The 26888-nt window shown below is 47.0% G+C and overlaps 2 protein-coding genes across 7 annotated transcripts; both read right to left on the bottom strand.

Moving 5' to 3' along the window:
- Positions 1 to 317: 317 nt before the first annotated feature.
- On the bottom strand, positions 318 to 4789 carry gja1b (gap junction protein alpha 1b). 2 transcript variants are annotated; one of them, XM_040160652.2, is made up of 2 exons: positions 4620 to 4789; positions 318 to 3273 (listed from the first exon to the last, which is right to left on the bottom strand). In XM_040160652.2, exon 2 carries the CDS (start codon positions 3255 to 3257, stop codon positions 2091 to 2093), a length of 1167 nt encoding a protein of 388 aa, XP_040016586.1. In that variant the 5' UTR covers positions 3258 to 3273; positions 4620 to 4789; the 3' UTR covers positions 318 to 2090. The 2 variants fall into 2 exon arrangements, with proteins under 2 accessions (XP_040016586.1, XP_040016587.1); XM_040160653.2 differs by having other exon boundaries at positions 318 to 3276.
- A 3017-nt stretch (positions 4790 to 7806) lies between these two features.
- On the bottom strand, positions 7807 to 26847 carry lbr (lamin B receptor). Of its 5 annotated transcripts, none has more exons than XM_040160214.2 (14): positions 26606 to 26847; positions 23875 to 24039; positions 23098 to 23295; positions 22256 to 22330; positions 15570 to 15750; positions 14196 to 14392; positions 12244 to 12298; positions 11856 to 12050; positions 11655 to 11758; positions 11250 to 11375; positions 11003 to 11171; positions 10718 to 10798; positions 10410 to 10532; positions 7807 to 9321 (listed from the first exon to the last, which is right to left on the bottom strand). In XM_040160214.2, the coding sequence occupies exons 1-14, from the start codon at positions 26807 to 26809 to the stop codon at positions 9161 to 9163; spliced, it is 2034 nt and encodes a 677-aa protein (XP_040016148.2). In that variant the 5' UTR covers positions 26810 to 26847; the 3' UTR covers positions 7807 to 9160. The 5 variants fall into 5 exon arrangements, with proteins under 5 accessions (XP_040016148.2, XP_040016147.2, XP_040016151.2 ...); XM_040160213.2 differs by having other exon boundaries at positions 15561 to 15750; positions 26606 to 26804; XM_040160217.2 differs by having other exon boundaries at positions 15561 to 15750; positions 23875 to 24044; positions 26606 to 26791.
- Positions 26848 to 26888: the final 41 nt, after the last annotated feature.

Genomic DNA, 26888 nt, shown 5'->3' on the forward strand with positions numbered 1-26888 from the left:
CGGAAAACAGATTTCAAATCTTAGTAAGACTATCCTTGATAAATAAGGGTTGAACACAAATCTGAAGTTTTGATTGAAACTATATAATTGGCAAAAACAACTGTATGCATAGAAAAATAGACAAAAATCTAAAGTAAGTAAATTTAGAATTTAAATACAAATGACATTTTCTAATTTAGAGAGTAAATTTAGAATATAAAATAATGACAACTTACATTACACAGAGACAAAATGCTAATGAGGGACCTGAAAGAACACATTGAAAACACGATGATAATGCTTAATTAAATACTAATTAAAACCAATCCATCACCAACTGAGACAGAAAACATATTTATTGGTTAAAATAGCTTTTCACAGATAGAATTAATGATTTTTTTGTCTTGCTATCATGAACTTACACTGTACAACAGTGGATCCCCTCGGATTAGCATTGAATTACGGCAACAAATGACAAATTGCTCCTGCTCCTGTCAGTGGAAGACATCTGTCCCAGAACCAGCCGATGAAACCAGTGGCCGGATGTCTGATGTTACGCACTGTAGTGATTTCTGTGTTATAAAATAAATTAGTAACAAGTGTATCAGAAAACTCTTTCTCCACTAACTGTGTGCTTCATATTACATCTCTACCACCAAGATCTCAGTGCAAATGCCATTGTAGCAGAAAGATCCATGACACATGTAAGTACCAACAAAACGATGCACGAGTTAAATATCTTTTTAGAAATGACAAGAGAAGAAAGGGAAGAAAGGCCCAAATTAGTGTTTGGTAACTACTACATTGGCATACATTTGAACATAACTGACTAAATATTAGTCCAGATCTATAAGCAGTCTTCTAAAACTCACATTTTTATTCTGACAGTTAGCTTGATTTACAGTACTAAATATCTATTTCTCAAGCAGCAACGGTTACATCTGAACAAAGAAAACAATACCTACAGAACGGGAAAAAAGGATCTTTCACCCAAATATGTAAAACGCAGATAAATCCTTCTACAGCCGCAAAAGATGCAAAGAAAAGTAAACACAGTAAGAAAGCCGTTCTTTATGGAAGCCGTGTGAAAGCACACAGCAGCCTGACCCCCCGACCCCCCGACCCCCCCGACCACCCTCTCTCAAACACACACAAACAATACACCACATAAATTCAAAGTTTATCAGGAAACAACGGTGCACACTGACGGACAAAGTGACCTAAGAGGAAATGTTTACTGTGAATAAATACAGTTTGTGGGGAGTCGATGAGATGTTTGCTGTGGCTGCGTGATACTGATAGTAGTCAAATGCTCCTCTTAGTGGTGGCTGTCCTCAATATGCCAAGCAATAAATATTCACTACAACAGATATTAAGCGCTCTCCCACCTGTTGAGCTACTGTCATGTGAGCCGACGGTTCCGGAGTGAGATGGAAAACAGAAGAAAGTGTTTTTAAAAATGTCGATTAAGGATCTGCTTTTAACAGCAGCTCAACTCAATGTAACTATTAAACTCTGTTTTCTCACTTCATCCTCCCTGCTGACTGGGACACGGCTCATTATTAAGTGATCATTGCCAGTGAGGCCAACGCTTAGTCGCTTTTCGCTCTGAGTTGACCTCCTATCTCCTCGGGGGGGGAACAACTTTCTCATGACCCTTTTAAATTGCAAAATGTGTGGCGTCTATTACTTGGGACGTCGAGGGCTGTGGCGACTTGTTTGATTCTTACAACTGAACATTTTCCTTTCCTTTTCTATCTGGTGACATGGTTGAAAAAACAAACAAAAGAACTAAAAAGCCTAAAAAGCCCCCACCTCTCTGACAGTGGTTAGTAAGAATGCTGCCACCAGGAAGAAGAGCAGAAACTATGGAAACCGGATCCACGGCAACTTAAAACCAGAGCGGCCACGTCAACTGGGGCGCCCGCCCCCCCACCCCTAAGGTTACGGTTAAAGTCATTAAGAAAAGGGGAAAAAAACACTTACAACTTGTACCTTTTTGACAGTGTTACGTAACAAGTTTTAATGTCTCTATGCTGAAGACAGTGATTGGGGTTAGCCCCGCCTCCTGTCATTCAGAGCGGAGCTGGCAGGAGGAGGGGGGGCGGGGCTTACACGTCCAGGTCGTCTGGCCTGGGTCGGCTGCTCATGCGGCTGCTGGCCCGGCTACAGGGCCTGACGTCCATCAGCGCCAGCGGCTGCATCTCGTGTCCCGCCGCCGACGGCAGCTTCTTGTGCTCCTGGGTGTCGTCCGGGAAGTCGAAGGCTTGAGCGTGGGAGTTTGAAATAGTGCTTCCTCCGCCGTTCTGGCCGAGCCGGTGCTGCTCCGTGGAGTAGTTGGCCCAGTTCTGCTCGGTGGCCTGCTTGTTGTAATTGCGACACGAGCCGGTGCCCCGCTCCCCCGTGGCCAGCTTGTAGCCCGGGGGGGACATGGGCGACAGCGGCGCCGTGGGGGAGGAGCAGCCGTTGTAGTAGGCGTACTTGGTGGTGGACATCTCCTTAGGGGTGGGGCTTAGCGTGCCCCCACTGGGGTAGAGAATGGGCGGCTGTTTGCCCTTCACGCGATCTTTGATATTCTTGAAAAAGACGTAGAAAAGCTCAATGATGTTGAGCATCAGGGACACCAGGGAGACCACCAGCATGAAGATGATGAACACCGTCTTCTCCGTGGGACGCGACAGGAAGCAGTCTACCCGGTGTGGGCACGGGTCCCTCTCGCAGGTGTAGACCGCAGAGAGGCTGAACCCGTAGATGTACCACTGGATCACCAGGAAGCCCACCTCGAACATGGACTTGAAGAAAATGCTGACTATGTAGGTTCTGAGCAGGGCCCCTTTCATCTTCACCTTGCCGTGCTCCTCGATGCCGTACTTCAGCTTCTTCATCTCGATCTTCTTCAGCGGGATGTCAACGTCGCCGCCATCGTTTTGCACGGCCTTGAGCTCCTCCTCCTTCCTGTTGAACTTCTGCTCCTTCCGGTTCAAGTAGAAGACGTGAGCCAGGTAGAGGAGCGTGGGCGTGGACACGAAGATGATCTGGAGGACCCAGAAGCGGACGTGGGAGATGGGGAAGGATTTGTCGTAGCACACGTTCTCACAACCGGGCTGCTGGGTGTTGCATTTGAAGGCCGACTGCTCGTCTCCCCAGGCGGATTCCACCGCCGTGCCCAGGACCAGGATGCGGAAGATGAAGAGGACCGACAGCCAGACTTTGCCGCCGGCGGTGGAGTAGGCCTGGACCTTGTCCAGGAGACGGCCCAGAGCGCTCCAGTCCCCCATCGTCAGGGGGCGTTAGCTGCTGGAACAAAAAACAAACACCTACGATTCAATGATGAGCTCAGACGTGTTCTACGTGTTCTTCAATTGCTTCTTCTTTCCTTTTTCATGCCAGCATCATAGTGTGTAATAATGGAGCTTCAGGCCTGTTACAATAATCACAGTAGGCCTGCAGTGTCTGCTTCTCCCGCCGTGCTTACAGAGAACAAGAACATTTCCTTTTGGTAGATTGACTAATTACGGGGAAAAGCATGACATCAGCAGCTCCCCGTTGACAGCTCGCTCCTTAACCGCTGGGAAACCATTCAGGCCCCAACTTTAAGGGGGGGGTCCCGCTGAAATCCCAAACGTGTGCTTCTGCTTTGCCACAAGGACAATAGAGCCCCAGTGGCAGGACGCAGGACGCAGCGCTGTCCTCGGATGACTGACTCCTCATTTGTGTAAATGAACAAGACGCCACATTGAATCATAAAGGGGAAAAGTGGTTTGTTGAAGAGGTCCTCCAAGGGGCTGGAGGAGCTTCGTGGGACATGGTGAAGGGGGGTCGGGGGGGTCTTTAAGGGCCCTACAGCATTATTACCTCACAGATTATAAAACAGCCCTAAACCAGTTTTCCCTCTCACCTCCAGCTCTCTTCTCTCTGCTGCACCAGTGGAGAGAAAAAACACTCAGGTGTCTTCTACAGGCCCCACTGGGACCTGGAGGACGTGCGGGGGCTCCGGCTGTGGGAACAGTGGGATCGTCCCTTGTTCTTAGACCGAAATCATCCCGCCACTTTCTACATGAGTGAGTTTGTCTGATGAAGATGGAGCAGGACGGCCGAGAACAAAAGACCAAAGCAAAGTTCTGCGGCTCCTCACAAAGGAACCATCAGATCATCTGATCGGTTCCTGCTGTCAGTTCGTTTTCTAGTTACTTTAGTTGTGAAGAGTCTTCAAATATAAAACAGAGATTTCCTTTATTTTAAAGTCAATCGGACACACGAAAGAAATAAAAGTAACACTCTGGATTTCAGGACGCATCCAATCAATTCACTTCATCACATCTTCCAGATGTGTTTCATAAAGGGGGGGGGGGCTGGGGGGCAAAAAGGGACCCAGAGTCGCTTTTCAGACTCTGGAAGTAAAATAGTGAAACTTTCAACGAAGTGCGCGTGATGCGAACCGGACGTCGCGACTCTTTCCTAACGGGGGCGAGCGGACAGGACGCGGGGGCCGGGGGGACGAGGGGGACGGGGGGGACCGAGGGGGACCGGGGGGGACCGGGGGGGACCGGGGGGACCGGGGGGACCGAGGGGGACCGGGGGGGACCGCGGGGACCGGGCGGCTCTTTCCACTAATCTGAAAGAAAGGTTTTCTGACTTACCGGAGGAGCCTCGCAGGGGGAAGAAGCCGCCGGACGGACCGAGTTGAAATCCGAGCGCTGGCAGCAGAGAGAGAGACTGAGGACAACTTGTCAAACTTCCTTTATAAGTGTCCCGTCAGAGAAGTTACGGTCACCTGATCTGTCTACGTCAGGACCCAAGCCCCTGTCCACTGGGAGGAGAGAGAGACAGAGAGAGAGGGGGGGGGAGGGAGGAGAGGGGGGGGGGGGGCGTTGAGTTTAAGAAGAACATTTAACTCGTATAGTTTTGAGATACTGATACTCATTATTGTGCAGATTCAAGTTCACAAGAAAAAGTTCAACTTGTGAAATCTGACGATGATGATGATGACGATGATGATGATGATGATGATCCTCTAAACCAGTGGTTCTGAACTGGTCTGGTTCTGGACCCACCATCACCCCTTAATAACAAGCCGCGACCCAAATCGAGGAACATTCTCAACTTCTCAAATGTATTTAATGAAAATGTGCAGTTTGAACCTGAGACAGAAAACGTATAACAACACAAAAACAAGTTTAATGAACAAACTAAACAGCTGTTCATTCGACTTGTTATTTTCCCACCGGTTGAGAATCACACATTGAGATGAAGCAGCATCCAACGCTGCACGTGACTATTTGCTTTCTTCAGTCCCAAAACACAAAAATACACTTTATCTTTTTTCTCTTACCTGTGGGGCTTTTTTAATCTTCATTTTGGGGTTTTGAGTTACCGAGTTTCGTTGTATTAATGTCCGGTACTTTATGGGAACTCTGAGCTGATTACTCGAGATGACCCATAGACTTTAGTACTAATTACTTATTACTTAATTATTAATAAACTAAAATATCTATTTGGGATTTGGGGATAATCTGCCCCTTTTGTCAGTTTAATTTAAATACCAGACTTTTGAGCATTGGGATATTGATTCTTTAAAAGGACGCTTTGTCCCACAGTGATTATAGTACATTTGCAGACATGCATCGCATGCAGTCTTACACGTAGTCTCTTAATTAAAACGTCTAAAGGGCTGCATGGACCCAATTCTTCTGCAATGTTGACACGTTACATGTAGACGATCACAGGTTCTTTCTTTTTCATCAAAAATGGCCACAAAATGTAATTATCCAAAAGCTTCTCAAAGGGACCACCTCCACCGAGGACTTCAGCACGGCCTACAGACGAGTTCAGTCCGTATCTGTGAGCACGAGCTTCTCCTTTACAGCCAGACACGTCTCAAACGTAGATGTCATGAAGTCGAAGTCTGGTGCCGCTCCATGTACACTAAAGGTCTCAGTGTTATCCACATCATTGGTCACTAATTCATCCTTGTTGGAGTGGACTTGGGGGAGAGAATATAATGATCTTAGGCTGCAGAAACGTTGTGTGAGTTGTCCTCTTGCTTTATACCGTCCTGTTTTCCCTCGGACTCTCTGTCCTTTTCATTTGGTCTTATTTTTATATTATTATTCCGCTCATCATCATTCGTAGAGTTCAGGTTGTTCTGCTGTCGTCTCGTGCTCATTTGCTTTGAAATGGTATGAAAACAATAAAGAAGAGAAGCAGCAGTCCTGAGGACAAAGACAAACACGTGGACAGTGCACAGCATCACCTAGTGGTGACTCTGCGGCGGCGCAGCTCTGCTGGGCGAGCTGGTGTGTGCCGTAGATGAAACCCCCATAATGCAATGCGAACCTCAGACTCTAGAACTCAACTTCCTCACGCATACAAGTGGACGGCAGGGACGTGAAGTGGACAGCAGAGAAATGAGACAGACAACGGAGACGTGAGGTCATAACACCTCACACAACGTACTTAACCATATATACACTGTGCTTTGACCCAACAAAGGGTTCACCTGGAGACACGTTGAGAGGGACGACTGTGAGACACGTTGAGAGGGACGACTGTGAGACAGAGGGACGACTGAGAGGCCTCGAAGCGGAGCTGATGAAGCAGGTGCGTCACCGCGTAAGTAAAAGGAATCCGACGCATGAAATAAATAATCATGTTTTATATTCTAAATCAGTGAGTAGAAGTTCATCCTCTCCACAGGTGAGGTGGTTTAAAATGCTCAGACACATTACTTGGTTACCTGGAGCTACGGCGGCTACATGGAAGCAAACTAGTTTGCATCTCTTGAGTGACGAGTGCGAGAGCTGGAGTTGGGACATTGTTAGCTGAGCTCAGCATAACGCGGCGTCCTCCTGGTGGACACTCCTGACATCTGGGGGACGGCGCTTTGCCAGGACGTTCCACATGAGAAGGGAATGAGGGAGATTGAGAAACGGCCATCTTCATCTTCCTCCTCGTCCATCCCTCCCACCTCCTCGTCAGAAAACATGGAGTGGTACCCAGAATCGCTCTCCCAGTCGGACTCGTCGTCTTCCTCCTGTTCCACCTCTTTTACGTCACATGTCATTTAGCTGACGCTTTTATCCAAAGCGACTTACAATAGGTGTGCAAGAAAGAAACAAGGATTGCAATTTCAGCAAATAAGCCGATGTACAACTTGCTGTAGATAAGAACCATTATAAGTCCAATGTAAGTGCTGCAGTTAGTTAGTGTGTTAGTGGAGGTAGAGTCTGAAGAGGTGTGTCTTTAGTCTGAAGATGTGAAGGCTCTCTGTGGTCCTGATGTCTTCAGAGACCTCCTTCCAACATTTAGGAGCAGGACAGCAAAGAGTGGAGATCTAGTGGAGTGTTTTGCTCTCAGTGAGGAGGAACAAGCAGTTTATCACATGCAGAGCGGAGAGGTCAGAGGTCAGGGTGGACCAGGTCCTGGATGGAAGCTGGACCCCATCCATTCACAGCATCTTACTTTATTATCTATGTCCTTTTTTAATTCAATATAGTCAACGTGAACTTCTGAACCACCCTAACCCAGTTACAAAATACCTGACGGTTCGAACCACTTTTATTGCTCCATTCATTAGACAATTAATTAATATATTTCATTTTTGTTTAGCACAATCTTGGCAGTTAAACTGAGAACATTGATATTAATTCACTTTCTGGACCACCATCGTGCTCCCTGGTCTGCAGCCACCTTAAAAGCTGCTTCTCCTCCAAACAGTACGTTTAAATAAGGGATGCAACACAAAGTAAGTGTGCACATGTTTGTGTGAATTCATCCTTCTGAGGGACATCAGCTCCTCTGCCAGCCGTCCAATGAACAAAAGACAAATACTGTAAATCTTTATTTTCAACTCAAATTCTTGTACAGAAAAGCTTTTTGCAGCCATTGTGGTGGATAGGATTCTTTGTTCCTGCTCATCCAGATCAAGGAGACAAGTTCATCAGCACACTGTGTTGTTACGAGTATCAAACACACTTCTCTCTGATCGGCTGTTGGGATTAGGAGTAAATGTAACTAGTGGTCAAAAGCCAGATTTAACTCAAAAACAAAAAACCCAATTTATCTGTAAGAAGTGTTAAATATCCAATGAGAAACATTCCTGTTTTCACCGCTGAAAATAACATGATGTAAACAAACAAACTATTTACAAAGAATTCAGTCAGCACAGCATAAGAAAAATGATGCATGATCTAATTAATACTTGTGTTCTAAGCTACAGCTGCATGGGGGGGGGGGGGGGGACGACTTTTTGGGGGGTTCACAATTGCAGTTCATAAAAACGCACAGTCGGCAGCTTCCATGTCGTCACAGCATGAAGTTCATTAAAGTCTTCAGGATGAAGATAGAAGCCACATTCCGTGGTGGTTCAGAACGGGGACTCGTGTGCATAGTTACTTGTTCGGAACGCTGGAATCAAAACACTCACTTTGCATTCTTCACGCTCATAAGCCCACACAGGCCCCCGGGGGGCCGGGGGGCCCCGCGCGGCACAGAGCGTACCTGAGGTAGCAACACAAGTCGAATACACTTGGGGACTGAGTATGTTAGAAAACTAAATATGCCTTTTCACATCAGTGCATTTTTCTTCAAACCTCCCAAATCATTTTACACTCAAGTCAACTAGATGTCTATTCATATAAATATTTAAAAACTAAAGGCAACCAAATTTTAAAGAAAGTTCTGTGTCCTGAGTTCCACTGTGCAGAAGATTTAATCCCAACCTTCACAACATGGACGTGGAGTTGTACTGGGAAGGTGTAGCTTAAAGAAATAATTCAAAATAGCCAAGCTGATATTGTGAAATATTGAATATGGGAGAAAAAAACCTCACCAAAATCAAAAATCATTCAAATGGAGATATTCTTGAAGTATAAAACAAATGCGTATATATACAAAAATATACATCCTTCCAAGACATTCCTAGCAGAAGCGTTTGAAACTATTCCCAGTTTATATTCTATTTTTAAAAAGGCGATTCCTCCACTGGGTGCTGCTTTGTCTCGCACTTAAAAAAAGGATTCAGAAACAAGACACCAAACTTGATAAATTCTTGGATTAAAAAAAACAACAACTAAGAGTATAAAAAGTCAAATCTGTCAATCGCCTATTCAACTTTTTGGGACTCACAGGCCGTAATATCAGGTAGAAAAGGCCTCGGCTCAAGGGTGGGGTGGGGGGGTCCTCAGTAGACACCAGGAATGATCCGGTAGGGAACAGTCCGGCAGTACTCGTCCCACACCGAGCCGTACTTCCTCCGACACTCGCTCATGTCGCGGGCGTCCCGGTGCACCAGCAGGATGACGAAGTAGATCATGTAGTACCACGGCAGGAGGTGGCTGAAGCCTGGGGGGGGGGTACAATATCCATAACTAACATTAAGATTCCAAATCCATGATTCTGGTGAGCTTTTGTGGAAACTAATTGTATTAATGACTGTAGACAGACGGTATAAACATGGACGTAGACTCGGGGGCCCCAGTGGGCTGTGAGGAGTCAAAATGAGCCCCCAGTTCAATGCGTTGGGAATCAGAAGGGACGGTCGCTCGCTTGGTTGTCATGGTGAAGTCATAACGGACGTGTTAACTGGGATGCCCTTCTTTTAACAGTACATCCATTAACAGCACGTCAAGCTAAGCTAACAAGCTAGTGCTACTCCTAGACTAGAAGCTAAGCTAGCAAGCTGGTGCTACTCCTAGACTAGAAGCTAAGCTAACAAGCTGGTGCTACTCCTAGACTAGAAGCTAAGCTAACAAGCTAATGCTACTCCTAGACTAGAAGCTAAGCTAGCAAGCTGGTGCTACTCCTAGACTAGAAGCTAAGCTAGCAAGCTGGTGCTACTCCTAGACTAGAAGCTAAGCTAACAAGCTGGTGCTACTCCTAGACTAGAAGCTAAGCTAACAAGCTGGTGCTACTCCTAGACTAGAAGCTAAGCTAACAAGCTGGTGCTACTACTAGACTAGAAGCTAAGCTAACAAGCTAGTGCTACTCCTAGACTAGAAGCTAAGCTAACAAGCTAGTGCTACTCCTAGACTAGAAACTAAGCTAACAAGCTAGTGCTACTCCTAGACTAGAAGCTAAGCTAACAAGCTGGTGCTACTCCTAGACTAGAAGCTAAGCTAACAAGCTAGTGCTACTCCTAGACTAGAAGCTAAGCTAACAAGCTGGTGCTACTCCTAGACTAGAAGCTAAGCTAACAAGCTAGTGCTACTCCTAGACTAGAAGCTAAGCTAACAAGCTGGTGCTACTCCTAGACTAGAAGCTAAACTAACAAGCTGGTGCTACTCCTAGACTAGAAGCTAAACTAACAAGCTAGTGCTACTCCTAGACTAGGATTACTGCTGTAATCTATGGTAGGTACCACGAGTCCATGTGGGAATGCTGGAAGATACCAGAGGGATTCGTTTGACTTTCAGCACGCGGAGCCAACTCACCACAAGGGAGGGACCACGCCAGCGCCATCAAAAGGTCGCCCAGGTAGTTTGGGTGGCGGACCACACCCCACCAGCCGGACACCAGCAGACTCTTTCCTGTGGCAGTGGGGATGCTCTGCAGATCTGCGACAACAGAGAGACAAACAAAGGTTACCACGGTGACACTTGTTGGAAAAGGATGTGTCAACTAACTCCAGGGAGCTCACACATCAGGAAAAAGCTGCCTCAATTATTTTCTATTGGAGGTCTACAAAGAAATGTTGACCACACACACACACACACACCATTGATTCCACAACAGAACTTACGAGACAGTTTGGGGTCTGATGGGTTTCTCCTGAAGGCGTTCTTCTCAGAGTTGGACTTCCTGAAGATGTAGAATCCAACAACTGAAGGACAGAAAGAAAACTTCAAACATCCAGCTGAGCTACACAAGGAGGGGAAAACCAATCTCAACTTGACTTCTTTGGGAACAAATCAACCTCAAGAGTTCTCATGAGTAGCTGCACGGGACCTCAAGATAAAGTAACACGGTCAACATCTGGATTAACAGGACGGCTCATGACTCGTGAGTCTGATGCTGTGCTCCTTACGCTTCAGTGCGATTATGGCTGCGGCGGCGGGGGGGCTCAGGGGGACGGGGTGGCGGACCAGGTAGTAGGCCTGCAGGGTGTAAGTGAAGGGAACCCACACCAGATCACCAAAAGCCAGCATGAAGCCAAAACCATCGTGCATCAAGTCCATGGTGGTCAGTATGGCCTCCTGGGGACAGAGAGGACATTCGTGAGACAATATAACGTAAACATCTGTTACAGCACGTTTTGACCGCGCTCAGCGTACCTCGTTCCAGAGGCCGTCCACCACGTAGAGCAGCTGGAAGAGGTTCACCAGGAGCATGGAGTAGGAGGGAGCATCCAGACCCTGCTGCTTCATCTCAGCCAACGCCATCGCAAAGTTGATCAAACACTGAACGATGAGAATAAAATCAAGTCAAAGACCATCACGAATATGTCGTAATACCCTCTGACGCCCATTGGAAAGAAGAGCTGCTAGAACCTCAAAGCTTAAAGTTTGCACTCGAGGAGAAACAATGCATCACGCCTTGTGTCGGAGGTTCAAAGACACTAGAGTGGCCACCAGAGGGTGCAGCATGTCTAGCAAATGGCCTTTGCACTGTGGTATGGGAATATAAAAAGGCCTCTTCTGCGTATTATAGTGAACTTCATACATTAAGTGCTAACTCACCCAACCAATCAGACCAGGGCGCATCTCGCAGAAGAACTTCAGGTCAAATTCTCTGATGCGTGGATTCAGCTCATGTCCTTTGAAAAAGTCATAGAGCAGATTGCCTGGTGAAACAGAAGAGACGAGAAAGCAGATGTCAGGGGGCACAACGCCACGTGGCTGAGCAGTGATTGGGTCACTCTGCAGCTCCCGCCCCCTTACCAGAGCTCCCCCCCAGGGCCAGCTGCTCCGAGGCAGCATACTGGGAGTGGACATACAGGTAGACGCTCAGCAGGACCGAGACGAGGAAGGCGGCCGCAGTCAGCTGCAGGAAGTGGCTGTGGATGTAGGTGATGTCGACGCCCTGGTGCGCCGCCGCCGCTACAGCGAGAGCGCTCACAGAGATGGCGAAAAAACCTGTAGGGGCACAGAGAGCTTGAGATACGGGGGCGGGAAATCCATGTGAGGCTTGATTAAGCCGATCCTTTGAACCCCTCGTGGTCAGTTTAAGCCACAGGTGAGCGATCACCTCAATCTAGCAGTAGTCATCAGTATAGGAAACATTCATGCATTCAGACTTTACTGTGGGCGGGGCTTCACACATCCTCACCATTGGTTCTGTACTTCAGCCTCTCCCCGGACCGAAGCGGCATGCCCTCGCTCAGCTAGAGACACACAGAAAAGACATTCCTATTACAACAGCTTCTGATCCACAGAGAGGGAGTACCACACGAAACGGGATTAAAAAGGTTCATGGTTTAGGTCAGTAAACAGAGTTAGTGTGAAGTATGAGCCTAATCTGATTATCCATCACTCCTGACCATTAATCTAATTTCTGCCTCCTGCCGGAGACAACCAACCCAAAAAGTCATGCGCAGGTTCACGAGTCCCAGCACCTTCCTTACCCCACTGTGTGTTCTGGGTTCTGCATCTAACCACGCAGACTTTATTTCCCTTAATCAACTCGGGCTTCTCTCACACCTGCAAACTCATGAGGGGTGAAAAAGTTGCCAGACTTCGACGCGTAATGTAGAGATCTCAACGTTGATTGGCCGAGGCTCTTGCGTCACATCAAAAGATGTTTTGATGTTTTATTGCGAAGATCACGACATCACCTTTTCTCATTGTCTCTGAGACACCTCCACCCCCCAAATAAAACAAGTTTGCATCTCCAACCTGTTTGGAGACTACAGGTCAGCACAGCACACTTTACATTACGTTGTAGACAACGGCCAAAGATAAATGACATGAGGAGGGTCCATGTCGCTGCATACCCAACTCAGATTGGTTTGTGAAAACGGAACCTGCCTCCTGCCAATGTTCGGTCTCAAAATCCCTGTTTAAATAAAACATGTTCACATTCTCACCGCTTCAGGACGTCTCAATGCAGTACGCATGTTAACCGTGTTTCTCAAATGTGTCTTCTGAAACCTTATTCTGCCTCAGGTTCAGGCATGAAAACGGGTCACGGGTGAAAAAGGTGAGAAGGATATCAGGGTTTTCAGGGGGGGGGTTGACAACAACTAATAGGGGACATGTCATTAAATACTCGTCATGCATTATATTGCATTGCATATAATGTGCTGGTCAACTAGTCTAAAATTAATTTTAGACAAATGTTTGCGTAGTTTAGAGACAAATGGTACCAGCGTACTTTGAACAGGTTGCTTATTGATAGAACGGTGGAGCACTTTACCTTCTGCCTCGTCGGTCCCCTCACCTCAACATCTACCTCCTCAAAACGCTAGCGTTAGCTACCGGAGGGTTAGCTAGCTGGCCAACGTCGCGTTAAATGACCCATTCATCAAGCTGTAGCTAACGTTAGCTAAGTCTATGTCAACAAAGCTCCTGGGTAACTTAACTTAGACCAGAAAATATTAAAACCATCACTCACCCGGTTCGCAATTCACTGAATCTCGCGCTCCCTTCTGACACGCGCACCTGTTCACAGTTCACTGAATATGAATACCCCCCCCCCCCCACCCACCCCAACTCATCGGATCTACACGATTCACGTCGGTCACCTATTTTGGTTTCAAAATGGTAAATTTTGCCGAAAGTTGAGGGATTTTCATGCCTGCAGGTTGGGAATCTGTGACGTTTGTGGCTGGATGGACAAACCAAAGCAAATTAGATGGGAGGTTCTTCTTCCGCTGTCCTCCTCGGCATCACTGTGAGAAGACCAGGAACGTACAGAATAATCCCACTGCCGCGCGAGGCTCCGTACACACTGGAATCAAAGACACCAAGCACCTGCTGGTGTCGGCCTACACGGACCAGAGAGTGAATGGCTTGGACGTACGCATCACTGCCATTTTCAAGAGAGACTCCATCCAAACACTGCAGTGTGTTTTCTGTTGTGCAGGCCAGTTATCAAGTTCCACTCCTGGAACAATTCTACAACACTTGTTGTACAAACTTTGGTTTCCCCTACGTCACCACGCATGTCATGTGTCAGATTCCCCAAAACTGCAACGCTACACATGTAAATCTCTTGACTCAGGAAAGGTCCAGATCTACACGGTTCACATGGATGACCTATTTTGCAGACATGTCACTCACCTTTCCAACAGGGAGTGTGTAGAGTACAGCCTGAAATACGATCCAGAGGACCACCAAGCCGAAAGCCTGAGCATCCCAGAAGGCTCCGGGAGGGGGCAGGAGGGGAGGAGAGTTGGTCAGACTGGGGTCCTCCTGGTTCACCTGGAGGACCAGGAATAAAACCCAGGAGGGCAGGAAGAGCAGCCAGAAAAATGCTCCTGGAGGAAGGGAAAGGCAGTTGGATGAGGTATTTAGAATTACTGTTCGACCCTTAACCTTGGACGAGAGCTATGACTGGTTAATGCTGGCAGTTTCTAATAGGTGACAAAATGCGCAGTGGTAGAACCCCTGACAGTGTGCCAGGCGGACAGATAACACATGGGGTCACAGACGGGTCAACTGGAGAGTGCGTGGGCTCCTCAGTGCATCTACTGGTGCTGCAGATGAAGGATAAACCCCTAGCGTTGATTTTTCATCGCTCGAAACTGTGACAACAAGTCCCGTTGGGGAGTCACAGGGTACGATAGCAAACCCCCCTGACAGCAGTAATTACTGGTGGCCAGAAGAAGAGACCTATGCAATACAGTTAGGGCTGTCACAATATCAATTTTTTCTTGTGCGTATATTGCACCAACATTTATTGTGATATGCAATATTATTGCAATTTTCAGACCATTTTATGCCTCTGATAACATAATGACAATATAATAGCATTGGAATAAAAGTACGCTATTTCAAAGAACAAAACGTTTTATTTGTCAGAATAGTTCGACATTAGAATCGGAGCATCGGGCTTGGTGGGGGGAGGTGGTTTAACCCAGGGAGGTTTAACGCGGGGCTTCGACTGCCGGCAGGGCGACGAGCTCCGGGCTGCAGGGAGAGACGGAGCGGCGGCAACAATCGGCCGGCCCGGGAGGAACGCAGGATGGCGTTCAAAGAGGTGAACGAGCAGTCCGGAGGAACCGGTTGAAATACGGGCGGATGGTTGTTGTTTTTGGGGAGATTTTAGCTTAGTTGGGTTCATTGTGCCTGTGTGCGCACTGCCTGAGCCTCGCCCTCTTTCCACAAGGAAAAGGGACAGAGGATCAACTTAAATGTTGGTGACGTTCATTTATATGTAAAATGAATATCGCAGCACCAACAATTATTGCACGCGATTTCAGAGAGTGTGCGATATGTCATTTTATCACATATTGACAGGCCTAAATACAGTTCCTATCTCTGGGGGGGTGTGGCCAGACTCTTGACAGACATATCAGTGTTTGCGTGCATGTACTGGCCAGAAACTGCCGTGCACAGCGAGCAATGGACAATTGTAGACGTGAAAAGAAAATTCCTGCTGTCGACTAACATCAAGCTGCATGGGGCACCCGTCACATAACCGACCTATCTTGCCTCCAAAGTCCAGCGGGGTGGTGGTGGGGGCGCCGGGGGCTGCAGCCGGCTTGGCATCCTCCTCCACCAGCTGCTCTGGTTTGGCTGCAGCTGGTTTGGCGTCTGCATCGTCCTTCCTGCGGCGCAGATTGTACCGACACTGGCCCTTATCAGGCCCCGCCTCTGCCGTGGCCTCACCTTTCTGAAGAAAAGAAAAGGTACAAATCAAAGTGTTGTACAAGATGCAGCCTCCCAATTTCACTTGATTGACAAGGTGCTGATCAGCAGCTCTTACAAAATATGTGTTAATGGTTACAGTCACTTGACCTGATGGGAGATCAACTTGTTTTGCAAATGCAGCAACTCCAACGAGCCTTAGACGTTTGAAAATACCTAAATATGCAAATTACTCCAACAATTGTGCACACGGCGGTGCACATGTACACCCACCGACCAGTCGAATATGTCCAGCAGCCGTCTTGTGGGACTCACCAGCACTCTGTTTCCATCAGATCGAGCGATGTCAGGGGCGATTTTGGAAGTCAAACGTCACTGTCAAGTGGAATTTTACGCTGTACACTTTTTGGCTTGCGAGTGGCCAAAGGAGCTGGCTCTCTTCTCCACGTAGGATCAAATGGGCTCGGACGATTCAACGAGGTTTGACCACCAGCTCACAAAGTCCAGATTTCACTACATGCCTCTAGCAAAGTAATACTTTTACAAATACTGTGCACACATTGGGCTACGATTTAGCATTTTTCCTGGTATCTCCCGGTTTTAAAGGGATGGAATAGTAGAAACAAACTGAACATCCGGCTCATAAATCTATTAATAAGAATCATTGTTGTCGCACCACCACGTCCATTGGAGACATTCAATACGCGCCACCCAGTGGAATACCTCATTGCACCACCATATTCAGTGAGAGGCGTTTCAAATAACCGATAGGCCTGAACGCACCAGGAGACGTCTCTGCCCAGGGGCGCGTACACCGCCTTCCACATTCAGTGGGTACGGAAAGTATTCAGACCTCTCCACATTTTTCACTCTTTGTTTCATTGAAGCCATTTGCTAAAATCAAGTTAATTTCATTTCTCATTGGTGTGCACTCAGCACCCCATCTTGACAGAAATATAGACATTTTTGCAAATTAAAACAGAAAATCTGAAATATCACATGGTCTTCAGTATTCAGAGCCTTTGCTTAGTGTTGAGTAGAAGCACCTTTTTCAGCTGGTACAGCCATGAGTCTTCTTGGGAATGATGCAACGAGTTTCTCACACCTGGATTTGGGGATCCTCTGCCATTCTGCCTTGCAGATCCTCTCAGCACTCTGGATGAGGTTTTCTTCCAGGATATCTATGTACCGCATTCATCTTTCCTTCGATTGCAACCAGTGGTCCTGTCCCTGCAGCTGAAAAACACCCTCATAGCGATGCTGCCAGGTTTCACTGTTGGGATTGTATTGGGCAGGTGATGAGCAGCAGTGTCTGGTTTTCTCCACACATACCGCTTAGAATTAGCGCCAAAAAGTTCCATCTTGGTCTCATCAGACGAGAGAATCTTATTTCTTATAGTCTGGGATTCCTTTGTGTGTTTTTGGCAAACTCTATGCAGGCTTTCATTTGTCTTGCCTTGGGGAGAGGCTTCCATCGGGCTGCAGCGATAGTTGACTTTGTGGAACTTCCATCTTCCTACTGCATCTCTGGAGCTCAGCCACAGTAATCTTCCTCTTTACCTCTCACCAGGAACCAGGAAACATTTATTGCCAAAATATGTCAAACATACAAGGAATTTGTCTTGGCGGTTGGTGCGTGACAGTAGACAGACAAGACAGCAGTGCACCAGTAATAAAATAAAGTAAAATGAAATGCTAATGCAATGGGTTAGTAGAATAAGGCTATGGGTTAGTATAAAGTTAGTTAAAAATATTTAAAAAGTTAAAAAATATAAGGGCGGCACGGTGGCGTGGTGGTTAGCACTGTTGCCTCACAGCAAGAAGGTCCTGGGTTCGATTCCACCCAGTGGCCTTTCTGTGTGGAGTCTGCATGTTCTCCCCGTGTCTGCGTGGGTTCTCTCCGGGTTCTCCAGCTTCCTCCCACAGTCCAAAGACATGCTCTGGGGATCAGGTTAATTGGTGACTGCCTGTAGATGTGTGAGTGTGAATGGTTGTGTGTCTCTGTGTAGCCCTGCGATTGGCTGGCGACCAATCCAGGTTGTACCCTGTCTATCGCCCGAAGTTAGCTGGGATGGACTCCAGCCCCCCCGCGACCCTGTGTGCAGGATAAGCGGTTTGACAATGGATGGATGGATTAAAAAATATAAAAAATATAAAGTGCACTATCGAACAAGTGACGAGTGATAAATGACAGTTAAAGTGACGTGTGCAGTGTGAAGCAGAGTGACCGGTGGGATGTTATAGTCAGTCAGTGGGGGACCGGCTCTGTTGATGAGCCCGACTGCCGACGGGAAGAAACTGTTGGTGTGGCGGGAGGTCTTAGTCCTGATGGACCTCAGCCTCCTGCCAGATGGAAGGGGCACAAACAGGTTTTGTCCGGGGTGAGAGGGGTCGGCTACCATCTTTTTAGCTGCTTCAGAGACCTGGAAGCGAACAAGTCCTGCAGGGACGGCAGATTGCAGCCTCTCTGCAGAGCGGATGACACGCTGCAGCCTGCCCTTGTCCTTGGCTGTGGCTGCAGCGTACCAGACGCTGATGGAGGAGCAGAGGATGGACTCCATGATGGCCGTGTAGAAGTGGACCATCATTGTCTTTGGCAGGTTGAATTTCTTCAGTTGCCTCAGGAAGAACAACCTCTGCTGAGCCTTCTTGCTGATGGAGCTGATGTTCAGCTCCCACTTGAGGTCTTGGGTGATGATGGAGCCCAGGAAACGGAAGGAGTCCACAATAGTGACGGGGGAGTCACACAGGGTGATGGGGGAGGGTGGGCCGCTGTTCCTCCGGAAATCCACAACCATCTCCACTGTCACCAAGGCTCTTCTCCCACGATTGATCAGTTTGGCTTCCATTTAAGGATTATGGAGGCCACTGTGCTCTTAGGAACATTGAGTAGGACTGTCACAATATCAAATTTTTGTTGCGCGATTACTGCACCAACATTTATTTCAATATTATTGCAATTTTCAGACCATTTTATCCCACTGATAACATAATGACAATAGCATAGTAATAAAAGTACACTTTGTTCAAAGAACATTTTATTTGTCAGAATAGTTAGACATTAGAATCGGAATGTGGAAAAAATAAATCCTATATAAATAAAACAATAAAGTGCAAGGGACACGGAGCGGGCGAAGCATCCGGCTTGGTGCGATTCAGTCAGGTTCGAGAAAATGTGTCCAGCGGAAAGGCGCCGCGGCACCCGGGAGAGACGGAGCGGCTAACAATCGGCCGGTCCGGGACGACCAAAGATGTGAACGAGCAGTCCGGAGGAACCGACAGTAGTTCAGGTTGAAAGACGGCCGGATGGTTGTTGTTTTGGGTGAGATGTTCGCTTAGTGAGGTTCACTGCTTCTCTTCACCTGTCGTTGTCCGCTCTGTGTGCAACTTAAATGTTGGTGACGTTCATTTATATGTAAAATGAATATCGCAGCACCAAAAATTATTGCACACGATTTCAGAGAATGTGCGATAGGGGTGGGAATCTCTTGGCACCTCACAATTCAATTCGATTCCGATTCAGAGGTCAACGATTCGATTCGAAACTGATAAAACGATTATCGATGCATCTCGATTTTCTAAATTTTCTCAAATCTGAGTTTGCTACTCACTTCCTACTTTATTTGATAATTAAAGAAAATCAAAAGATGAATTACCTGCTCTAATTTTTTATTAAAAAAATCTTTGTCACAAATATGATTTTCTGCATCAACAATGCAAGAACCAATGCAGCTTGCAACACAATATGAAGTAGCCTATGTAAAAAAATATTAAACAGATTCATTTTTCTTTTAAATGAAGAAAAAGCTGCTCTTAGTCTCAGACCGGTCCGTACTTGTAAAATACCGGAAAAAAGTCCAAATCTGTGAATATCTTGCCAACTTTAAATACGGATCGACTTTTTGGAAAATGCATAATGAGGTAAGATGTGCGCAGGCTCCTCCATAGTTCGGTAAAGTTATTAGATATTGTGAGATGCATGTACTGGTCAAATATATTATAACATTGTTTTGTGCTAAAGCCGTGTCTCAAGTGTCCTGTATTTGACCCTGATGTAGCAGCATGATACCAAATGTTGCTTTGCAGCTGTGTCCTGAGAAGGGAGGGCGGTCAACTCGAGCTCATAGACGCTTCAAAACAAAGGACTCCTGTTCATGGCCGTAGTTCATAACTTATTCGGTATGAAAGTTCCGCATCCACGTTTTTACTTTATGTCAATTAATTATGATTTGCACCGGCCACTGAGGAGGATCTTGTGTGTGTGTGTGTGTGTGTTACCCTCAGCTTCACCTGGGTTCTTATCTCAACCTGCTTTGTAGCTTCTCGTAACTGGCACGGAGAATGTTCTTCACATGTGTATAAAAACTCAGCGTTGTTACTGCTCGGAGACGTCATTACGCCGAGCGCTGAGAGACGTGCTGGTGTGTTTGACCTCCTGCTTGCAAGCAATAGTTAGAGCCAGATATCTGCGGAGAATTGCTCATGTAATCTTTTTCTCTTCTAAATAAATGTTAACTTTTTGACTTTAATTGATCAACGTGCTGCGATTCTTCTCATCAACCAACTCGGGGGGATCGGAGATTCTGACAGTATTCAGATTCAGACTGACGGACCGGTCTGAGAGCTGGACGCATTGCTCTTAATGTGCCGGTAATGATGGTAAATGATGCTTGTAGCTGGTTGTCATCTACGCTCCACTACGGTTACCGAAGGGGGGGTGGTTGTTTTTTGACAACGTTTTATCTCTTAATTTCGACTTTCTATCCCCTTACATTAGTGCGGAAATGGGCTTCTATAGTTGTGTGGATGCATCACTCCAGCCAATCCAAAGACGGGGTTTGTAACCAATCAGGTGTAGAGACCATGGTGACTGGCTCCGCCCCCTCACTGTCAGAAAGAACAACAGCGAGCGCGTAGAAAACACCTTCAAGCGCGAGCAGAGACTAACCTCGCGAGCGAGGGAGGGAGGGAGTTCTCCGCGAGCGAGCAAATATCTCGCGGGAGACGGACTTTTTTTATTGCGATTATTAACTTTTCTGAATCAAGACCGGAGAAATCGGAAAAAATCGATTCCCCCACCCCTATTGTCATTTTATCGCATATTGCTCTCATATTGAGTCCTGCAGAAATTACTTCATAACCGTGGCCACGATTGTGTCTCTGTGCTCCTTGGGCAGTTCCCTCCACCTCCCGATCCTCATTTGCTCTGACGTGCACTGCGAGCTGTAAGGTCTTATATAGACAGGTGTGTGCCTTTCCTAATCAAGTCCAATCAGTTTAATTAAACACAGCAGGACTCCGTTACGTCCCCCAGCTCTGGTGTTTGTTGCTACACGTGTTTGGGTGCACGCAGTGTCCTGATTACAGATGAGCCACACCTGAGCAGAACCTGTGTTGGCGCTACAAAGGCTTCCTGGACCATTCGGGGGCCACACAGATCCTTCAGTCTGCACAACGGTGCTTGCTGCTGCCAAGATCGCCGTCCACCCGGCAGTGAAAACGTTCCGCATTTGTATTTTGTTTTAGTTTGTTGTTAAGATGCCTTTAATATCCATTCTGTTAAATAAAATACCCCTATCTTATTTTGATACAAGCCGGTTTGTGTGTGTGTCTCCTTTATGTTAAGGGTGGTGTCCGACCGCCCGTAACAACTCCAACGAAGGAGTAGAACCATCTCAAGGAGGATCGGAAGAAATGGACAGCAAATTAGTTAAATATTAGTTAAATGAGTGTCACAGCAAAGGGTCTGAATACTTATGACCATGTGATATTTTAGTTATTTTTTTAATGAATTTGCTAAAATGTCTACATTTCAGTTTTTTCTGTTAAGATGGGGTGCCGTGTACACATGAATGAGAAACTGAACTTTTTCGATTTTAGCAAATGGCTGAAATGAAACAGTGAAAAATTGAAAAGGGGTCTGAATTCTTTCCGTACCCACTGTATCTGTGTGCGTCCTCTGATGGGGACGGGTGGGGGAGACGCTGAACTACTTTGTGGTTTGCAGAAGCTACTCCTCGTTCATCAGTAGCTTGTGAACCAAGAAGGAGTGGGCACCCCTGATGTAGAATGTCTATGTGAACTCATTTAAGAATCCCAGATGGCTTCCCCTCCCCACGTAGGACCCCCAAAGGCAGGGAATGTAAAGAAGTTTCACATGCTGCTACGCCGTGTGACCGGCTACATAAAGCACTCTTGCGAGTGGAGCCACACACACACACACACACACACACACACACACACACACACACACACACACACACACACACACACACACACACACACACACACACACACACACACACACACACACACACACACACACAGGAAGGAAAATCTGTTGTTTTTTGGTAACAGTTAATGAGAGAAGCATGTAGATAAAGGACCAACTAAAAAGTGGCGTTGTGTGGCTCTCAGGACTTTTGGTCGGTCACATGGGATGATGTTGTGTATGAGGCATGAGCCTGTCCACCACCAACTTAGTTCTAACCTCACGTTTCAAAGACAGCAAAAAAAATGATCTCACTTACGTTACTAGCAGTATTATTCTCCTCTTTCTTCGCATGCTTATTGTTGCCATTGTTCACTGCTGCCTTGGTCTGTTTCTGGCCATCAAACAATGAAGGTTGATGGAGAATAGGGAGAGGAAGAGTGACGAGTTAGGGTCAAAAATCCAGGATAACAGGGACAAAAAACAGACACAGTTCCCCACAACAGGCTGGAATGAGGATTGACAACATTTGATGATGATCCTGCCAGATTAGAACTCAGAACTCCACTGATGGCACAACTACTCCAGGTCAAGACACATTTATTCATCTAATCCATAACTAGTCTTTGGCAACATCAAACTACTGGTTTCACAATGTGATCGATTTTATATTTGAGGAAAAAAACAACCCATAGACCAAATATGCGGCGCTGTGACCGGCCCTTTGATATAGTTTGACATTCCTTTTTGGACAGGTGTCCAGGTGCACGAGGCACAATCGACATATCCACTGTTCCGTCACATTGTAACGTCACTCATCTATAGCAAATTGTAAATTGGCTTATTTGAGGAAATTGCACTTTCTTGTTTCTTGTTCTCCTGAGTTTGTACCCTATGGTTGAATGCACTTATTGTACGTCGCTTTGGATAAAAGCGTCAGCTAAATGTAATGTAATGTAATGTAATGTAATGTAATGTAATGTTCCACTCTGCTTTTTGTTGCCTGGTAACTACAAAATGCAGCAGCAGGAAGTGTAAACTGAATGGGGTTCTTCTTAGTGTTGCAACATTGTGATGTGGGACATTCCAGACACGTGGTTAGAATCTCTTTAACGCACCACATTAACATTAATAGGACAGTCCACTGGACCAAGGTCTTACCAGGGGACTGAGCCTGACTTCTAGTGAATCCTTCAGCCTGGTGTCTCTGTGGGACGGCACAGCGGCATCGGTGATGACGGCAGCCGCGGTGCGGGAGGACGTGCGGCGCGTGGTCCTCGCCGGGGAACGAGAGCGGCTGCGCCGACGGCCCGGAGAGCGGGACCGAGAGCGAGGCCGGGTCTGGAATCCTGAAGCAGGCTGAAGGAAAACAGAAAGATTGAGAACAGATACGGTCCACGTCATCTTGTATCCAATAGCTTCACACGGCAGGTGGAGAAGACGTCTGCCAGGCTCGTGCGTTCCTCCAATCAGTCATAGGAAAGCACAAGAAATCAATTCATTTCCCACAATTAAGTGAACATCATAGACATCAATGGTAAAAATGAGAGTTCTGCTCATATCACTTCCAACACAAACAACCAGCTTTGAATTCAGGTGAAGTTGAACCGTATTTAAAGTCTCATTTTGATGGAAAGGATCACTGGTAATCAGCAACAACACATCAAACGTGGAGACAAAGCAGTGCTTCATTTTGCGTTTGAATGTGTTGGTATGATCTAACTCTGATACACTGACTGATGAACTGCCATTAGTCTGATGCAAATATTTACACATTTGCAGATATTCAGCACAAAAATGGAAGTGAAAGGCATCAAACAAGTTGGTCTGTAAATCAATGAATCACTTTCACAATGTTGGTATTTAGTTAATATAGAATATATTTCAAAAGTATAAAAACACAAATTATTATAAGCACTGTTCTAAGTTGCTGACTACCTTGATGTCTGGCTCCTTGAGCTCCAGCTCGGTACCATCCTTGTAGATGACGGTGTAGAGACTGCTTTCTGCATCGAAGCCCAGCACCTTCACCTCGTAATACAGGCTGCTGCCAGGCCAGCGGCCCATGACCATCTCCCCGCTCTGATACCTTACAGCAGGCATCTTCACTGACCGGAGGATGAGGGAAAGACGAGAGACGTAGCAGCAAGTCAAATACAGTACAGGTAGGAAGCAAAAACAAAACCAGGGAGCATTGTGGCTTATGAGCACAAGCTGAAACAGCCTTAAAAATACAGCAGTTCTGCAATTCAACGTGTGATTGTACATAGCAGATGTTGTTCTAAAAGACATGCGGCAACGGATTAGAGCGACCCCAGAAGATCTGGCTTTGAGCAGAGGACCTCCTCAAGCCGGCCGTCACTACACTGTGGCATTTAGACCGCTTTACTAAACAATGAAGGGTGAAATGGGCTTAGGGCTTCATACAGAAATGGTGGCAGTCTCACAGTCCAGACCCCCTACAAGGACCTCTGAACCACACAATCGGTCCGTGTGTCGCTCGCAGCAGTGGGGCAGAGAGCACCAGAGGGACTACCCCCCCCCTGCCGGTCGGCCAAAACGTTTGCCCAACTAGTACCCCCCTCAAGTAGTAAACCCAGGGAAACAAACCAACACCCAGCCTATACTAAATGATGGTCCTCTAAAGGCCCGGCCTCTTGTCAGATTTGGATTGAGCTTCTTGAGCTGGGTCTGCCTCAGCGCTGTCTGAGGGACCATGTACCACAGAAGGGCAACTTACATTAGCCTACACTTCAGAATGGCACCACTGGCCACAATGAGGTCAGCAGTGTGGAACATTAGTGACCAGGGAGGCCCAGTGTGTCTAGAGAACCGCTGACAGGTCCGTCCCTGGTAGCTTTAGCCAAAGCCGTCTGACAGAGCGGTGCATTGTGAGTCAGATGACAGGAAACTGAGCCGTTTGTCAGGTCCAGCAGACACTTTCACTCTCAAACAGTGAGAGTGGAAATGGAAACATGCCCACGTCCCTGCTGCTACGGCTCACTTTCCCATGCGTGACCGTCCCAATGCCAGCACGAGAACACAATAATGTACACAGTGGGTGGTAGCAAGACTCACCGGAAGTGAGAGAATAGTGACTTTGCTTCGGTTTCAGCAAAGTAAGTATAGATCTTTACCTCCAGCTCTCTACTGGCCACAAGTTCAGCCACATGTCCTAGTGACGTCAGTAAATGGGAGGTGACATAAGAGACTTAGTGCTTTTGGTGTAATACCCTAAAGCCACAAGCAAATCAAACAAATCTTTTTTTTTTTTTTATTGATAGCCATTATATCGACAAACACAACACAACCACTCTGCTGTACAATAATATCCGGTGTGTACCTGATCTCTTGTATGCCTTTCAAAAACACAGAAACAACTCCAACAGTCCTTTGAGTAGTCAGCCCCCCAGGATCACAACCAACATGTAGGGAGAGTCCACCCACCCTCAGCCCCCCAGGATCACAACCAACATGTAGGGAGAGTCCACGTACGGGGGTCCACCCACCCTCAGCCCCCCGCCTATGAGCTGCTGCGACGCGGCCGAGCACGCAGTCCCCGTCGGATGAAAGGATGCGGGCTGTCCCGTAGGTGGAGTTTTCACGGAAGTCTCTCTCTCTCGCTCACGCACACACGCCGCCTTTGAGCAGGAAACTGCTGTTTAGCTCCACCTATGTAGGTATGCAGCCCCTTTGACGTGCACGTTAAGTCGTGACATTCAGAACGGCCACATGTCAGGTTGACACTGCGTCACTGTAGATTCACTACATGTCATTTAGCTGACGCTTTTATCCAAAGCGACTTACAATAAGTGCATTCAACCAGAGGCTACACGAGGCTATCGGGGCATTGTGAGGCGATATGTATAAATAACAATGTAGCGTGGAATCTTCCCTTGGGTTCACATCGTTCAGTCTCGTGAGCAACTTTCGCCGCGCTATCATTCCGCGTGACGTCACGGCAATAACGATCAATGTGGAGCAGTTCCGTAAACTACCGCGTTTGTGTGTTACTTTTAAAGTCGGCCTGTTTACCCACTGCGGTCATTGAGGCGTAGTGACGGGGTCCTAAACAGCACGCGCCGGTCCCCGCTGAGCCTGTTTAAAGACGCGCGCCCGACCTTAGCTTCGGGACAGGGACGAAGGAGGGAAAACGTCATGACTTAAAGTGCTGCTGGCGAAGAAAACAAACGCACCCGTCAGTCAAACCGAGCGCACATGTGTGCATAAGTTCGTCAAAAGCAAGGCTCGGGGACCATCTCCCAGCGAAAGTATTAAAAACACCTGCGTTGTGGTAACGCTGACGTTATCGTTGCAATTTAAAGTTACTTGTATGGTTGTATGACTGAGCAGGTACGGTCTAATTTCTGGGAGTAACATGATGGCGTGCCGCTAATGTGGAAACGCTCTGGTTAATGTCCCCGTACTGCTGGTCAGAACAAACGTCTAATAATAATGTCCAATGTAACAATATAAGACAACCGGCTGCTTACACAGAACCCAACAGTCGCCCATCCCTTTTACTCCGACCAGTGGAGACCAGGTACATTTCCAGGAACTAGTCGGCGCCTGGTCTCCGTTAACTTCGCTAAAAGCAAATATCGCAACAAAGAGGAACGTTCAGCGATTTAGCATTTCTCAAGCCTGTGCATGGGTCAGGCGCACTTACCTTATTATTGCGCGAGTAATTCCAGGGAGTAAAACTGAGAGAATATTTCGTGACCAAACGAAGAAATAATAAATGTATATTTATATTAAAAAAACGGAGGGTGTAAGGTTTTGACGTAGCGCTCGCGCTCCCTCCCTCGCAGGGCAAAACCCACCAGTGACCAGGAAGGCGCGAAGGCCGTTGATTGGTTCGCCCAGCGTTCATTTCAAATGTCTCTGCATGCTGATTGGCTATCGGCGGATTTTAACTGAGCCCGGATTGGTTCCAACGGGGTCGCTATTAC

This window comes from Gasterosteus aculeatus, chromosome 18 (genome assembly GCF_964276395.1).
Source record: "Gasterosteus aculeatus chromosome 18, fGasAcu3.hap1.1, whole genome shotgun sequence".
NCBI lineage: Eukaryota > Metazoa > Chordata > Actinopteri > Perciformes > Gasterosteidae > Gasterosteus > Gasterosteus aculeatus.